Genomic DNA, 18,850 nt, shown 5'->3' on the forward strand with positions numbered 1-18,850 from the left:
AAAAATTTCAAACAAAATTGCTCAAATGGGATAAATGAGGTTTTTAAACTGCCAAATTGGCTTCATTTACAGAATACTAAAGCCCCTGAAGCAGTTGGAATCACTTTTTTCTTTGTAATGGACAAATTCCTATTTTTCTGAAGTGATGAATAAATTTTGCTGATTGATTTGCCTATCAATTTGAATATTTCCATCAAAAATAAGTTTTCTCATAGGGACAGATCGTTGCAAAGAACTTCAGGAGAAAATCAGCATCTTAGCATTAAACGAGTCAACAATTGTCCACTTTACTCAGGCCTATGAAAGGGAGCATGATCAGTGCTCTGATGCAGTACTGAGTCAAGTTAGCAGACTTGCAGTTGATTAATTCAGTCTGATTAAGAAATGACGTTCAGTCCTGAAATATAGTGAATGATTGTATACAGACTTACGGAAGATCTTGGCGAATAGAAAGATGGCAGAGACACCCTTCTCTGAGAATCCCTTCCACTTTGTCTTCTCACGCCTACAATTGGGTGATTAACAGAGGGAAAAGAGTGATTATTCCTCAGCAATCCTGCCAAACTACCCGATGGATTAGTTCTTCTACTAATTGGAATCGTCCAGATAGAACTGATGCTTGAAAACCTCCTCCGAACGTCTCCACTAGGGTTTAGGAAGTCTGCAAAACTTGGGAGTCGGCTCTTGCGACGTTTCGGGGACTTTTCGTCTTGTAAATTCTCGTCGTCTTGAAATGAGCTTCGATTGTGCACTTCGCTGCTCGTTGTGAAAAGTTTGAACTTCTCTGATTTTTCAACGTTCTCATCTGTGACGTCATTATCATCTGATGAGATATTCTCCAAATAGGTGATGAAAAGGTCGCCTCCAATTATTGCTCCGTAACAAAGTATAATTTGAATCATCTGGGGCAGATAGGTGATGAATGTAGAAAGACGACATATTGTTAGAGCTGAAACAGTAGATAGACAAGTTCTAAGCGATGATCAATTCCAAGCTTTTCTCAAAAATTTTAGATAGCTCCAGCCACTACTGCTCAAAAACATTTTCTTGATTCAATTTTCTACAGCTGACGCTGACTTTGAGAATTTTAGCGTTTTTGATAAATGAAACTTTATCAGATTGAGGAAACAAGTCTGATCGTTCCGGATTGCTGGTTAAGCAAAAACATAAACTATATCATAACTGGTTTACTGATAGTCATCAAGATCTTACAAGAAAGACGTCAAAAAATGTTAGAGAAAAAAAGTCGCATTTTAAAGACTGATTCACTCAAAGATCTCTTATTCTCTTAAGAGTTCATCTCATTGAAGGGAGCTCTTGGTTTTCGGGCAGAAACTTCCATATCTACTCTACCTTCAATATAGTGTTTGATGAACTTATTTCCAGAAAAGCCTTTAATTGATCGTTCTAATGGTTCATTCTGCAACAACCAAGTGTGAATAGGTTGTTTATTACTATAAAAGGTCATTAAAAGGTCTTCAGTGCCTTACAACAATAAAATAGGATCTCCTGTTAATCTCAGAAACCTGTGAACCAATTTCCGGTAATTACATTGCCAGCACAAACAATAGCCGGAAACATAGCCACCGCAACAGCACGGATAAAACAACAGAACACATCATTCTCAAATTTATTTTTGTATTTAAAATATTCAAGAAGAGCAAACCCGATAGTGATAATGACTGGTTAGCCACAAAACAGGTAAGCTTTTATCCAAAAAGTGGAGAATGTATATACAATGCGTAAACTGGCTTTTATACGATACTAGTCCAAGGGAGATATAGTGAGAAAAAGGTAACTCCAGGAACTTTTTCCCAACATTCCTTCCAATGTTCTCTGGAAATATTTGTAGCAACTATAATCTGGTGTGTCAAATAGAATTTCTTTTTGTCCCAGGCAAAATCTTTGATAACTACAAAGCAATCAAAACAACTAAGAGATTATAACCAACTTCTCTATCACTGACAAGATCTCAACTAATTTTTAAATGCTTAATGCGTTATAAACATGGTCCAATTTCTCCAAAAAATATTTCTGCAATCACTGACATAAGATTTTTTTTCTAAAAAAAAAAACCGTTGCATATGCCTATAGAAAATTAAGCATCTACAGAGTTGGGTTTCAAACCATACTTTGATGTCATTTTTACGAATTAAAAGTTGTTTTTTCGCATTTTTTTATTTGGAAATAGGTCTAATTAAAAATAAATTTTATATTTTAAAAATAAGGGAAGACTCCCTTTAAAAAAAGAAAGCAACATATTTTTAATTTCAGCAATCCCCACCTAGTCGGGGAGCAACTACTTGCTCAACAGGGTTTTTTTGATCAGTCAGATTTGACCGGTCGTTACACATAAATGGTAGAAAATTGCAAGTGGTATCACTAGCAAACACGTCAAACGTAGAAATATTATTCATTTTTTCTCTATTTCGTCATTTTAGAGGAGTTACCGGTGTTCAAATTTTTAGTGAACACTGACTGATTTTATCAATTTGATTCACTTTTTTGAAACTCTTCGCACAAACGCTGCAATATTTGGCTTAAAAAATTAAAAACATAGCCGGCAGATTGCCGGAAAATAGCCGCGATAGACGCTTGTGGCCCTCCTAGAATTGAAAGAACTAAAAAAAAAGTAGACAGATCGACCACCAGTCCTTTAATCGACCACTTGCTTTTTTGGTTTAGATCCGGACTGTCAATTTTATGACACATACGGCCTATAAGGAAAAAGCCCTAAAAGAGCTTTTTCAAAATCGATATTCGAAGAGTTCGGGCATATTACTTTGGCACTACTTAGATGCACGCTATTGATCTTTAACTAGTAAAGGTTGATAAAATTTAAAATTCCATAAGTGCGTTCAGAGTTTTTTTTTTGAGTAAATTAAGTCACGCAATTGAGCTGAAACCAGAGATGACGTCACGCACACAATTTTTAACTGCAAAGCAGTAGAAGTCACTGAAGTCATTAAAAAATTTTAAAAAAAATGAAAAATGTTTTCAAAATTTGCATAATTTTTTCTTACAAAAGAAAAAAATGAAAAAAATGTGAGGGCATGAAATCAAAGGGAAACTTCTTGTTAACTTCGATTAATAAATAGTTTAACTTGTGTGCTTGGGCAGATTGTAAGTGCATTGTCAAAAGGATTTTTGGTAAATTGCTTTGTAAGCTGTTTTGATTATGCATGATTTAACTCACTCACAAAAGGAAAAGTGCGCCAACTTTGCTTTTGTTTTTTATGTAGAGAGGTGAATTTTTGAGCTTTGTCACAAAAATTGTTTTTTTCTGAATAAAACAGTTTTCCATTTGAGAAATATAATTTTGAACCAAATTTGGGTAAATTTTGACTTTTGCCGTCTCTTGCTGTTTTCCATATGCGTTGTTGCTTTTTCAATGGGCAGCTACTTGGAATTAAAGCAAGATATTAGCAGTTTTTTAACTGCCTTGAGATGTGGTTTGGTGACTTGTGATTTTTCAAAAAAACTTTGTTTTTTGTAGCGTTGTTCATTTTTGTTGCTTGGATAGCTTTTTTTCACAAATATTGTGAATGATTTCCAAAAATTTTGTGACTGGTATTGATTTTTTTAATCTACACTATTTTTTGATAAGAGGAGTTTCATCATATTTTTATCTGCTTCACTAGTTAATTTTCGTGCATATATATGGTTATTTGCTTTGTTGAAAATCAAATGTTACTTTTGTCGCAAATGCTACTTTTGTTCACATTAGTCGATTAAGTTTAATGGATCTGATTGGATAGAATTCAAATCAGAGTTTGAATGTTTGTTGTTTGGTGAAATTAGGTTTTGATTTGATATTTTCGCTTTTTTTCGGCTTGAGAAAACGAACAAGCTTGATTTCTGCTTTCAAGCAAGGTTAAAGTTACATGTTGTAATATTATAAATCAAACATACTACATCTTTCCTTTGAAAAATTAAATATAATACTAAAAAAGGTTCAGATTCTACTTTTCGTGAATTATTTTATAAAAAGTAACTTTTAAAAACTTCAATTTTTTGTCTATGGGAAATCGTTCGTGTATTTTTTGCATCTCTTCTTTTAATTTTTTTTAAAAAATGTTCTTTGATTTTTCCTTTCCTAGAACTCTTGGAAATTTATTCCATTTACGAACGAAGCTTCTTATAATTGAATTTTGTCTCCATTTTGATTTACATTTTGTTGTGACAGAAAAATCATTTGTACGCTTAACTACTTTAGTTTCAACGGCTCCGATTAATCAGATTTTCTTTTGGTCTTGTATATTAGTTTGTTGGACGATATCGAAAAGATTACTCAAAGAAGTTTCTGCTACGTGAAGTTCTGAGGGAATTATTTCATTTTCAAGAAGTAGTTTATGAGCAGTGTCAAATTTGGTCCGAAAAAAGCAAATTTTAAGCCCCATCTAATTTAGTTTTTAATTCAGTCAATTGAGAAGGATGGCAAATTTTGAAAAAAAAATGCACTAAATTCTAAATGCGACAAAACAAATGATATAAAGAAATTTATTTGAGCATTTAAAGGTATTTGATTGCGTACCAAATAAATTTATCTGATAACTAAAGCCATTTTACAAATCTCTTTTTAAGATTGTTTTTGGTATGTCAACTCCTAGTCAAGAATAACACCTAAATATGTGCATTCATCTGTTATTTTCAATGATTTACTTTTAAATTGAACGCATTTGACAGTTCGTGATTTTTCATTTTTGAAAAACATTGTTTCTGTTTTCCCATCATTTAGAGTTAACTTGTTTTGATTCATATTTTCTTCAGTTTCCATCAATAATTTTTTAGACTTTGCTTTTTAACACTGTTCATTTTTTCATGAAATTAAAGTGTTGTCTCATCTCCAGATTTAAAAAACTTGAACTTTTCCCTGTTTCCTCACCGAAGTCATTTACATAAAGTATGAATACTAGTGTTCCTAGTAGAGTACCTTATGGAACACCGTGACTTATAATTGTCCAATCGGATTCAAATATTCTGTTTCTAAGCCGCTGTTTCCTGTTGATTAGAAACGAATTCAATAAGAATCTTGCGTTTTCTCCAAAACCATATTTTTCAATTTTTGAATGGGAATTTCCGTCCCAGGATATTGAGTTAAAAGTTTTCGCTCAATCCAGAAAGATTGTTAAAACTATATTCTTTTCTTCAACGTAATGATTTATTTTCTCTGTCAGGGCAATTATTGTAATAATAAAAGACTTTTGTTCTTGGAAACCAAATTGACTTTTGTTAAATATTTTATTCATATCTAAGTGTTCCGACATTTGCTCCAGGAGAAGTCTGTCAAAAATTTTTGCTAAGGTTGAAGTAACCGAAATTGGTTGATAGTTTTCGGGGTTAAGTCTGTCGCGTGTCTTATAGATAGTTTTGTGTCAGTAGTTTGTCAATAACTTAGTATAGTTCATTTGGTGACCGGCCTGACATTGAATTCATTTCCCTTAAAACTAAAAGCAGGCATCTTTGGAGCAATTATTTTGCAGTCGTAAAGTCCAAGACGAGCAAAACATTTAATAAAACAGTTAGCAATGCTTTTTTCTTCTGATATTGCGTTATGGCCTTCTTTCAACTGTGCAATTTTTTCTGTCTGTTTGGTTGAGTTAATTTTCTATTGATAAACCTCCATTGTTCTTTTGAAGTTGGGAGATTCTCGAAAAATTGTTTTGTTTAATCATCAGAAGTTTACGTAATTGTCTATTTACCTTGTTTCTCAGTACTTTGTAACTGTTAAACAGCTCTGGACTAGGACCTTTAATCCATTCATTGAACACACGATGCCTTTCATCAATAAGACTACACAATTCTTTTGATAGCCAATTTTTGCGCTTCTTTATTGTTTCCACTTCCATGTTTTTCAAATGTGCGTGACCATTTACTACATTTTGAAAATTTTCAATTAATTTAGGAAAAATTCAATTTGCTCCGATGATTTTGTACATTAGTGACCAGTCTCGCAATGCAATATCATGGTTAAACGTACTTATTGTGTTTCTTCTTTTATCTCGCATCAAGTATTCTGTCTTTTGATCTTTACATTCTGATTTCAAGGATGGTTGATATTCAATAGTGAAATGGTCGTCTTCGAAAACTGACTGTATCATATCTTTTTCAAAAATTTGACTTTTAGAATTAGAGCAGTGGTCGATCAGAGAAAATTTTCCTCCATCTGTCCATTTTACTTTTTTGGTGTTCACATACTCAAGCCCGTTACCTGCAATGAAGTCGTTCAGTAATTGTTTCCCAGTTTTTTAAGAATATCTATGTTGTAATCTCCAACCACAATTAGATTGTCAGTGCTAGAATAAACATTAGAAATTTCTGATGTTGTTTCATCAAGGGAGAATTTTCATCAAAAGTTTACGTTTGAACATTACGCCACATTTATGAGGAATTTTTTTCAGAGGCTCAGTTACTTCTATCCATATGATTAAAAAAATCCGTTTGATGGTGTTCAAGTCGTTTCTTATTTTGATTGAAAATGGCTTGGGTATCCATATGCCTACATCTCCCCCTCTTTCCAGTACATTTAACGATGATCTCGGCTGGTGAATAAAATGGTAACTAGAGCACAAAAAAGAATCTGGAATAGAATTGTTCTCTTTATCCATGTTTCGGTAACAACTAGCAAAGACAACTGGTTAAAAGCTGTCAAAATATTGATATTTTTTTGTATTTATTATTCAGGCTTCTGCAATTCATCTACCAGAACCTGATATTACCTTCTGTTTTGTTCCTTTTCTTTGTAGTAGTACTGGTCTCTTTTCAATTTTTCTATTTGAGCTGAGCCAGGATTTATTTCAATATCTCCAATTTCATGCAGAATAATTACTATGACATAGAATAAATTCGTAATTTTGATAAAACCGAACCCTAGTGAAAACAAATTGCTTAAATAAATCTGACAAAAATTAAATTCTGGTTTTTAACATAATTTGAGTGACTTTTGAAAAAAGCAACTCCCTCCCTCCCACCTTTACAAACAAAACTTAGTATAGAAATCACAAACAAAACTAATGTTTTTTTCAAGCGAAAAATTTAACGTTTTTTATTAAAGAAATGAGAATTAAGTCAACCGAAAGTGTCAGAACTCATTGGGACTATTGAAGATATTCCATACCCTTTTGAAAATAAAAAAATTCCATTGTGCAGTTTAGGATGCCTTTGTCTCAACGATATGTCGTTTGATGAACAGTTGTAGCGATTGTTTTTCATATGCTTCAGGCAAATTGTAACGATTTTTTGGATTCCATTTATGTTTGGGTGCACACCATCTTTTCTGATATCGATTACCTCAAGACCATAATTGAGGACGTATACATTGGATCACTGGAATTCGCCTCTAATTTGGTTAGCGATCCTGTTGATTTCTTGATTTCTTGGTTATAGGCATCAATTTCTTTATTGTTCGAGTCCCATCCGTATAATCCAATTTTAACTTGGGGAATTTGGCATATAGCAACCTTATGGGGCTTGAATTTAGTAAAGCACTTACTGACTAAGTAACCCATTTGCTCAGCTGCTTTTTTTGTATCAGTACCTTGGTCAATAGCATCATGTCCCAAATGAAAAACAAGGCTTTCAGGTTTTGTTCCAGCCGAAAAAGAGTCCATAATGCCGTTAACATCATTTATAGTTGCCGAAGTGTATGAGTGTATTGCAGTTTCACTACTTATATCATCCTGTTTAGCAAATTTATAAATGCTGTCTGATATGACAAGATGTTTAGTAAATCCTGGTACAAACTTCGGAAAAAATTGTCTGTTGTTGGCATAAACCTATTTTGTTTCTTTGTATTGTTGCCATCAAAAATTTTTGTCTACATTTTCTCATTTTGTCATCTCAAAAAACAACAATTTCTGACATGGCTTGGTCATATAGGGATTTGTTGTTGTCTAGAGCTGTTTGAGTTTGAAGCCAAGAATGTGGATGAACGGGGTCGGAAAATGAAGTTCAAACGCACATTACAAATCCTCCTTGTTTATTATCCATGCTAATTCATCGCCATGGTATTGAATTTGCAGAGAATAGGGTGGCCCTCACACTATAAAGACCTCCTACATAAAAACTTCAACCCACTTAAGTCGTTGAGCACTACAACGAAGGGCTTTACTTTCAGCATCAGTGAGCAGTAGTTCTAAGATGAAAGCCTGAAAATTAAAATCAATCCATAAAAGTTGTCGGCTTGTAGTTAGCTCTATAAAATAATTTGGTGTCTATCTTTTCATCCCCTTACATAATCAATGGTGCCACCTCCTTTGATTAAAAACATAAGATAACAGGAAATTGTAGAGCAGAGTAATAAAACTTATCTTAAATGGTACTTTAACCAAGCCCCGCCTCCGAGCGATATTCCAAGAACTCATAAATAGTCAAAATTTTGGCTCTTATCGATTCAAGCTTCTCCTCAATGGAAATAAAAGTTCATATCTCTAGCTGTAACCTTGGCATTGACCCTCCCCTTATTATATTAATACCGTTTTGGAATCTTTCTTTTACAGGGCTTGGGAGAATACAGCACCTTTTCTGTTTCACAAAACTTTTCTGTTTCCCTCAATTCGAAAACCCTGCTGTGCTCTCCCGCCAGCAAACGCTGATTTGGTTCATTCCCAATATTGCTACCCATAAAATTGATTATTATTCTAAATTTACGACAAGGAGGAGATTGAGATTTCAGCTGGAAAAAGCAGGGGATTATTATTTTTTTTAATTTCTTACGGTATCCCTACGTACTTCAAATAGTAGATTAAGTAACAGCTTTTAAGTAAGTAGAAGCTTTTTTAAGGCAGCTTTAAGTGATTAGAAGTTTTCTTAAGGAACTTTTATTGCGTATTCAAATGAAACCAACTTGTTGTGGTCAACCACCACGTTGTCAATGCTGATGCATGTCTACCTTGCAGCTTGCTTTAACTGAAAACTGATTTTATTTAATCACCCTAAAATCAGCGCAAAAAAGTAAAAAAAAAACTAAAAATTTGTGAAGAAAAAATTTGTTTGCAGTTTATATAGATGTCTCTGTGCTTTAAGATATTTTTAAACAGACATTGTCCCTAAAATAGTTCGTGTGCTGTAGTTTTAAAACACATGTTTTTCTTGAAAGTTTGGAATTGTTTTGAAAGAACGTCAAGACACTTAGAAGTTATTTTTTGCAAAGTTTCAGAAAGGAAAAGAAGAACCCACTTGACGATCTCTATTGCTATGTCGATAAGTAATGGCAACAAAACTAAACTCAACTTTAACTCTAATTTGTCTTGGCGCTATCATTATCCCATTTGACCAATCAATCTGATGTCGAAGTTAAATTCTCTCAACTACAGAAAACTGACAATAAATTCCACTGACCTCAAAAGCACAGGCTTGAGTCCCATGATAAGTAAAGAAAATAGAAAATTATGTCCGCGATCCTGAACTAAAACCAATTTTCTGTGTATCTTCTCTGATTGATAAGTATTACAGATAGGATTTGAATTTGTATTTTTTTCGGTTCAAAAATTAGAAGTGAAATTACCGAATTCTTTTGACGCGTGCTCGAGATGATCGCATAGATAATAATTCTGTCTAAAATGTAAATAAAATGTGACCGAAATCTGATGATAACGCTTTGAGGACATTTATTTTGAGTCATAAGACATAAATGGTACTTTAACAAATAGCGCTATTCCTAGAACTCATAAGTCGTTTAAATTTTAGCTCTTATCGAGTGAAGCTCCTCCTATTATCGAATATAAGTCATTATCTCTAACTGTAACCCTAACATAAACTGCTCTTAATAATAATAATAATAATAATAATAATAATAATAATAATAATAATAATAATAATAATAATAATAATAATAATAAAAATAATAATAATAATAATAATAATAACAAAAATAATAACAATAGGAAAAACACGCCACAAACACCTGAATTTTTCCATTTCCCTCAATACGAGCAATCTGCTGTGCTCTCACGCCAGCAAACGCTGATACGGTTCATTCTCAAAATTGCTACTCATAAAACTGATTATTATACCAAATTTGTAAGGCGGAGATTGAAAATTCATCCAAATAAGCACGGGTAACATTATTTCAATTTTTTTGCGGTACCCCTGATGCTTCAAATGCAGGGTTATGACACAGTTTTTAAGTCAGCAGAAGATTTTTTTCAGGCAGCTTTAATTGATTAGAAGTTTTCTTAAGGAGCTATTATTGAGTATTCAAAACGCTAGACCTGTATATTGTGTAGTTCAAGACTGAAAGGCGCTTGCACAAAAGTTGAAAAAACTGCATAAGGACTGATTAAAAAAGTCTTCATCAGGCATTGCATTGTCTGATAACTGCAGATAACACACTGACTACTTAGATACACACGCTAAAAATTGCAGAGTCATTGGGTATATAATATGGTAACATAAAATTATTGAATATTGTCTGGCCATATATAGCCAAATAATAATCAAATTCATGCGAAAAAGTAAAAGCTCATTTTCTGTGGAGAAATTTTTGCGGAGAAGCAATCTATAAGACTGTATAAAGTAATTAGTGGGAAACATTTTTCTTCTTTAAAAACTTATCCAATTTTTATTGTTTTTGACTTCACCAATATTGAGACCCTTGGCATCAATTTGATGTGGTCAGCCACCACGTTGTCTAACGTTGCTGCATTTACCTTGCGGCTTGCTGGAGCTCAAAACTGATTTTAATTATTCGCCCTAAGTATCAGCGCATAAATGATAAAGACTGTGAAAAAATAATTTGAATGCTATTTCAGAAGATGTCTCATTGTCTCTAAAATAGTTCGTGTTCTAATTTTACAATAGATCTTTCTGTAGATAAAGATTGGGATTGTTTTGAAAGAAAACCAAGAAACTTAGATGTTATTCTTTTCAAAGCCGATAAATAACGGCAATAAACCTATACTCGATTCTAATTCCTCTTTTATCCTGGCGCTATCATTATGTTATTTGACCATTATCCACTGACCTTATACGGACGAACTGTACTTCCATGAAAAGTAACAAAATTAGAAAATCATGTCCAAGATTCGGAGCTAAGATCGACTTTCTCTGTAAATTGTTTTTTCGATAATTATTATAAATACGAGCTAATTTTTTCAGTTCAGACATTAAGTTAAAATTCCGTTTGTTGAATTCTTTTGACCCGTGCCCGACACCACGACATTGATTTTTTTTTGACCCGTGCCCGACACGACACCACGACAAAGATAATAATGGTGTCTGAAAATGTGATCAAAATTTAACCAAAATCTGCTGTTTTGTTGAAAAGTTGAACTGAGAACTATAACGCTTCGAAGACATTCATTCTGAGTCCTATAAGAGCCCCGGTAGTTAAGCTGAGCTCACAAAAATTGATTTGTGTTGCCTATGAGTATATTGCATTTTCTCAACGCATTTTAATTGACTTTAGATTAATTAAATCTTTGAAGCAAACCAATTGAATTCCGTGGCAGCTAAAAGAAGTTGATTGGTTCTTATGTGACAATGCTTACTTTTTTCAGTTGCTTGCCTAAATATTCTTCGAATAACTCTTTTGATTTTCTTTTAACTCTTTTGTATCCGAAAAAAATAACGTTTCCGATTCTCAAACATTATGAGATCTCAATAACAATTTTTATCTTCTAAGATCTGATCAGATCGTGCAAAGTAATACTGTTACAATAATCTTACAAAGTCTTACACGATAAAATTTTGCTGCGACTATCAACTGTGACTAATTGATTCAATAGAAACGCTTTCATCATATAGTTTCTGATAAGAAAGTAATTTTATCGAGTAAGATGTGATGAGACAAAATTTTATTGTGTACGACTGAGATTTTTTTCGTCTGTGCCCCCCGTTATAGTGCACGTGTGATTACATAATAAATAACAAAAATAAACCATTAATTTTACATGTAAACAGAACGTGGGGGAGGGGGTTCCACAAACGGAGAAGATCAAATATCTGACAAGATTTTTTGGATCTATTCTGTTTCCCCCCCCCCCCACTCAGTGTTTTTTATGGCCCGCAGCTACAAATTATGTGTTGTTATACAGCACAGTACCTTACTATGTAAAAATAATGCAAGTGTGCACCTGGGGGTCATAAAACATATATTTTTCCCACTAAGCGGGGGGGGGGAGAATAGATCCGACTTTTCTTTTTTCATATAAAATCCGATTGATATTTTACGTATCAGAACTGATAAGACGATGCATCCCCATAAAGAAAAATTGTTGGCAAAATATTTAACTTGCAATAAATTTGTGATAAGATCTCACGAAAAAAAAAGACGGGTCTCTCCCATCATAGCCCCCCGCCCGCCACAAAAATATAGCCCCGACCCCATTATGGTATAATTACCACAATTGGGGGATGGGGATGGGGGGCTATACGTTATGTGACCACTGAGCTGGGGGGGGGGGGGGGGGAAGCTGCAATGGGAAGGAACCAAAAATCGTCATCACTAGGGTAGTGAACATTTTTCATATTATGATTTTGTACAATTGATTGCTTTACAAGAAATAGCGAAACCCTAGGTGATCGTTCCTTGATTACCAGGATATGATAGAAGGAAAGATAGTTTATGTCATTTATCATGAAATCATTTATGTATCAATGTATGAAATACCTGCGATTGAGATGACAACATCAGCTATCATCATGTCTGAAGCCATGAGGAGAACCACGACAACCGCCATCGCCGTAGCACTCATCTGAGCAAACGTCGTCAACTCCATCGGAAGGAGCAAACATGTCAGTGTCTCCACAAAGAATAGACATAGACATCCCGGGAAGATCTTTTCTGAAGTGAGGGCCGGTCGGCGACACCAGATAAGACACGTGGACATGGAGAGGCAAAAGAGGAAAGGTAAGAGGGATGATAACACGTGATTGTACATTCTTCTTACAGCTTTCACGTCCACAGGTGTCCAATGTCCTGTTAAGATCTAAGGTTTATTTCCCATTGTAATAGTGTATTATATCATGTTTATTGTCCACGATTTTTTGCTTATGAAAATTATGAATTAGTCACCCTCACAAGGCCATTCATGACCAACCATTGCATTTTATATAGACTACCATGTACTGGCACACTATACTAAAAGAAGTTTTGCATTGGATGTGCATACTTTATACACCCTATTCATATGCAAAAAATACCTTCTGGAACTTCTCGGGTTGAAGTTTCTGTGATTTTATGCAAGGATCAGATCTTTCCTATTATACCCCCCAGCTTAGTGGTCAGACAACCTATACCCCCCCCCCCCCAATCAAGGTAAACATACCATAATGGGGGCTATGATTTCATGATGGGCTATTATGGGAAAGACCCCAAGGATCATATGATTTCGGATCTTTTCCCTTTGTGCCCCCCCCCCCCGCTTAGTGGGTGCATATTGTTTGCACCTCCAGACGCACTTGCCATATTTGGGTCTTTCCTATTATGGCCCCCCTCCCCCTCAGCTTAGTGGACAGATAATTATACCATAATGGGGGGCTATAATTTCATGGGGGCTATAAATTCATGGGGGGCTATAATTTCATGGGGGGCTATAATGGGAAAGACCCACGGGTCTTTCCCATTATAGCCCCCCACCAGCTCAGTGGTGAGATAACCTATAGCCCCCCCCCCCCAAACCTGGTAATTAAGCTATAATGGGGACTTCATGGGGGGCTATAATGAGAAAGACCCGAATCCCACGTGCTTTTCCTTCAATTTGCGCTTTTGGGTCGTATCCGTTTGTGCCCCTCAGGATGTTATGCGCCCCCCCCCCCCCCCCCAGTTACAGGCGCACGTGAGATTACATTGTAAATCAGTATGTGAAAACATGGCACGTGCGTCTGGGGGAAGCAAATAATATGTGCCCACTAAGCTGGGGGGGGGGGGCACAAATGGAAAAGATCCTATTTTTTATCGGTAGTTACTCATATGTTATTCCGGATCACTTATGTTTTTCCAGATCACAAATTTTATTCTGGATAACTTACGGAAAACTTGGACCACACATCATACAATTTTTGGATCTTTTCCGTTTGTTCCACCAGCATAGTGGGTGCATAATATTTGCAGCCCCCCTGATGCACTTGCCATATTTGTAATGGCAAGTGCTCTGTATCTGGGGATGCATAACGTACTAGGGCCACGAATCGAAAATATCCCAATTTTCATTGATTTCATACTAGATTATATATGATTACTAGGCCGTATATGATTTATTAGTATTCATACCTAGATCAGATCTTTCCTGTTTGTGCCCCCCCCCCCCTCCAGCTTAGTGGCTGCATATTATTTGCACCCCCAGAAGCACGTGCAGTATTTTTACATATTGATTTACCATGTAATGAAACGTGCTCTGTAATTGAGGGGAGCATAACTTACTGGGGGGCACAAACGGAAAAGATCCCCTAGATCATATATGATTTGCTGGAAATAATACAAAGATTTTAAAAGCCGATAAATTGTGTGATCTTCATTTTAGGTTGAAGTTGAAAAAAATCATGGAAATTATACAAGGTCATATATGACACAACAAACAATGACTGGTGCCGCATTTAAATTGAATTTATTGCATCTGCGGTCTATATTTGACCATTTATGTGCGCTACAACGATAGCTTTGGATTTTATGCATAATCAAAAAAATTGTTACTTAAAAAACCATTTTTTTATAAGTGAGGGTTCATAGGTGGTGAGGATATCAAAAGTTTAGCCACGTAGAAAGACTTACTCTTTCATTTCGCACCCAATTTTGCAAGAAATACTGCACTGCACGGTCTTTTCGTGGGTGAAGCGATTCCCCACAGAACGTTATGCACCCCGCGTTACAAAGCACGTGTCATTACATAGTTTACCATTATGCACAAATGGGGTCGTTATAGCAGAATCGTATCTGCTTACTTCGATCGCAAAAAAATCTCAGTTGAATCATATCCGCTTTTTTGAAAGATCCATTTATGGTATTTTGTAACTGGGAGCCTTCATATGCCCAATGGTGGCGGTAGTGGTGGGGGAGGTGGTGCAAGACCACAAAAAAATGTACACTATTGGAATTTTAAACTCAAATTAAAACTAAACGTCAAATTTTTGGATTTTTGGCTTATTACATTCGTTCACTTTGATAAAGGATGATTATAATGGGAAGATAACCTTCTCAGATGAAGCAAGCAGTGCAGCAATAACGAGGTAACATTCTACCCTTGGAATTGGTTCAAAAAATCTGTTCACGTGGGAGAGTACTGATTGTGAAAAGCACCTGTTTAATCACTGCTGTTGCAACAACGTGAAATTGTGCTCTACATAATTTCGGCACCGTTTTCGTTTCATTTCAACGCTGAATAAAATCAAACACGGTTTATACAAAACAAGAATGTTGTAAAACGTCTGGACAAATAATAGTGTGTGGTAGTGTTTACAAGACTGCAAAGGTTGGTAATATTTTTACAAATCAACAAATTGCGGTTCAAGTGAAACCATGCAAACAAGGGGGCTGTAAAAGGACATATATTTATGGCAGCCCCAAGGGTAAATAACAACACGTGCACATTTAAGTTATAATTCCACAAACCAAAAGTTAGCCCGTAACATTATAATCATTTCCCCAACTTTGAGGGCAAGGGAATTTTGCCCGAAAACGTTATGAATACGACAAGTTTCTAATAAAATTCCAGAACGTGAGTAATTATCCCGGGTAATAAATAATAACTATAACCAGTCGAATTCAACTGTGAAGTAACAGAAACTCTCGTTCAAACAACCTCGATAACTGTTCTAAGAGTTGCAGAAGAAAACTCCAATTCCAGTTTTCCTTTGGGGACTATAACTTCGCTTGGTTCCCTGAAATGGAAAAACAACTATCGAACTCTTTTCTTATCCAAACAAAGAGGCCGGTTTCCGCTAATGGCAGATAAAAACACCGCGGAAATTCAGTCTCAGAGAGCTCGTAATTATGGGCCCAATTCAGTTCACAAATTAAGTGGGGTGCTTTTGGCTCAAGTTTTGAATTACCAAAGGCAGACGAGAGCAAATTTGAGACGAACGCTAGGCATAATAAAACAAATTGACATTTAGATTCTACAAACAAAGAACTTTATCGAAAATTTTGATCGAAATTTGAGACACGTGCGTTGAAAGTGAAAACAAATTTGAATAAATTGCTTGCTACTCCAATTTAGAAATGTCACAAAACTAGTTTGTAATCAGAGAATGCTCTTGTCACCTTTCATAAATATTTGAATACATTGGACTCAAAATGCTCCAGTTGCCTGCCAGAATAAACTGTCAGAAACTCAAAACTACGTAAACATTTTTTTTTCCTTTTTCATGGCGTGCATTCAAATTGTTCTACTATACCCCTCTGCAGATAAGTAAGACTTTACCCTATTATCCAACTTGAGCTTTTTTTAATAAGAGAATTGAAATACTTGAAGTTCCCCTCGACCGAATAAAGTGTGTTCACAAAACGACAGAGATAGTGGCACGACAGCTGGTGTTATTCTGTGAGTGGCACTGGAAGTTCCAACATAGTTCATGAAAGAAAAAACGAGAAATTGATTAAGACTATGATGCAAAAGTCACAATCAGGATAGAAGGAGAAAAAAATAATGTAATTAGTAGACATGGCGTCAAAAATTAATTACAAGTTAATCATATTAACAAAAGCAGTATAAAGTATAAATAATTTATTTACAGTATTTACAATAAAGTACAGTTTGGTCATACAAATGCTCTTTTTTCAGGCCATGCCGAGATTAATTTAGCAGCTAAGAATTTTAGTCCTAGCGTATTCCTATCTTTAATCATCTTGGTTATATTAGTGGTGGGTAACTTTGATCTAATTTTATCGTCTAATAGACATGGCATAACGAACAATGCTTCAGTCGGAATGCTCAGTCGGACTTGCCGCTCTAATGCTGGGTGCTTTTTGAATTACCCGCAGGATGTTCGTACTTCCGACTTTATCTATTCGTTGATTCTGATTTTAAATTACCATTGAGTATTTTCACCAATACCAGTTGAATGATCAGTTCATCGTACATTTCAACAGTTTAAAATTTTGCGTCTTTCACATTATAGCCCGCTCAGCTTAGTGGTAACAGAACCTATAAGCCCAGTAATGTTAATCGTGAGGGACTAAAATGTTAACAACCCTATTTTTTTGAAGTTAATTTTTTCGAAACTTCACTTTGGTTCTTAAAAATTGTTTTCAAGCATTTTGAAAACTTTTTAGCTTCGTTGCAGAATTTTTTGTCTTCGGTCGAAAGGGGAAAGGAAAAAATACAAACTATTTTGTTTTATTTTTCATCCTCACTCAACTTCTTGGAAACTTTCTGTCAACAGCTAACAAGAAAGCTTGATAACTTGCCAAAAAAAGCAAATTGAAAACACGAAAATGTATCGAAATTAGTTTGTTCCATCTTGGAATCGAAGAGAGAGAGAGAGAGAGAGAGAGAGAACGAGAAAGAGAGAGAAAGAGCAAGATAGAGAGATACAGATTTTTAAAACAAAATTAACATATAGAATGGTTGAAAAAATAATTTGAAATTCGTTGCTTTTCTTTGTTTTTATGGTACTGAAAAACACAATTGCTTTTTACTAGAGTACCAAAAAAATTACTGCTCTCGGGCATATTTTGACCACTCAAGCCTAAGCAAAGGTAAAAAGACAAAATGATGGGAACAAAAGAAAAAAAATTCATTTCCTTCAATTTAACTTTTTAAAATTTCGAAATTTTGTTGTTTTTTATTGCTCCGACCCCACTTGTGGGGGGAGCAACTATATACTCAAATGGGTTTTTTTGTTCAAATAATTTTGGCCGATCGATATATTCATCGTAGAGAAATGTGAGTGGTAACAATAAAAATCTCGTGCCGCGTAGACATCGAAATAAAAAAATTTTCCTGGATTCAGTTTTTTTCGAGTTGTCGAGGTTTAAAGTATAGAATTGTCGATATTTGCCATGATTTTGTTCACTTTAGCTTAATTTTCGTAACTTTTTCTATAAATAATAATTCAAAATTATATTTCACCCCACTAAGTGAAACTATTTTGCCTTCCTAAAAAACAAAAGGCGACAAAAAGTAATAGTGTTGGTCTCATGTGTTAGTTTACTATCAGAATAAAACTCGTATTTTCTTTCAGAGATGTTTTTTTTTATATATTTTTCATATGTTTTTGTTTTTTAAGTGACTTTTAAACCAGTCACTTTTCATATCAGGATTCCGTTAGTGACTAAACTGACTTACAGAAAACTGAATCCAGGTGAACAAAGCCTCTGTTTCCAGGAATCGATTTCGTTTTCTTTTGACTTCTACTCTGACATTTCTTAATTTTTAATGAAGTTTTATTTACTTCTACTCTGATTTTCTTTTTGAGATTTTTTTGATTTTTTGTAGTCCTAGAGCATAGACTCGTTGACTAAAAAATAGGCTTCTTAATGAGGATTAGGTGAACTTATCTAGTGCTTTCAGTGGACAGCTAATGGCTGTTAAGAAATTTAAAAAAAATAAACTTTTCGAATTTTTTTGAACATCCACCGATCTTAAACTTATTTTTCCGAACTGTAATTCATTTCCGTAATGACAGGACCGCCTTCCTCTCTACTGCAACCAAGTAATCTGGATAGTAACTTTAATAGTTTACTTAGGTAGTAACGTAAATAATTTGAATTGTAACATTTGGTTTTATGATATTTCGATGCCACGGTTTTTCATATTTCTTTTTTTTAAATTTTGGATAATTTTTTTTAATATTTTGGTTCCTTTCGAAATCTTATAACAGTTAGAATTGTCCAGTAAGGCTGCAGTGTGAGTGAAAAAAATATACAAGCACAGTTTGATAGTACTTTTGTTTCAGTTGAGTTGTGCCGACC

The 18,850-nt window shown here is 34.7% G+C and overlaps 1 protein-coding gene across 6 annotated transcripts in view; it reads right to left on the reverse strand.

Annotated features, from left to right (window-relative positions):
- Positions 1-18,850, reverse strand: part of LOC142340946 (uncharacterized) — a 193,822-nt gene that overhangs the window by 60,224 nt on the left and 114,748 nt on the right. For 4 of the 6 annotated variants that reach the window (XM_075391730.1, XM_075391738.1, XM_075391748.1 and 1 more), the window contains exons 2-4: positions 15,130-15,816; positions 12,611-12,919; positions 432-949 (exon numbers count right to left, since the gene is read on the reverse strand). In XM_075391730.1, the coding sequence (XP_075247845.1) occupies positions 432-949; positions 12,611-12,881 (789 nt within the window). In that variant the 5' untranslated portion in view covers positions 12,882-12,919; positions 15,130-15,816. The other 2 variants (XM_075391768.1, XM_075391766.1) reach the window with 2 other exon arrangements.

This window comes from Convolutriloba macropyga, chromosome 1, assembly GCF_964194025.1.
Source record: "Convolutriloba macropyga chromosome 1, txConMacr16.3, whole genome shotgun sequence".
Lineage (NCBI taxonomy): Eukaryota > Metazoa > Xenacoelomorpha > Acoela > Convolutidae > Convolutriloba > Convolutriloba macropyga.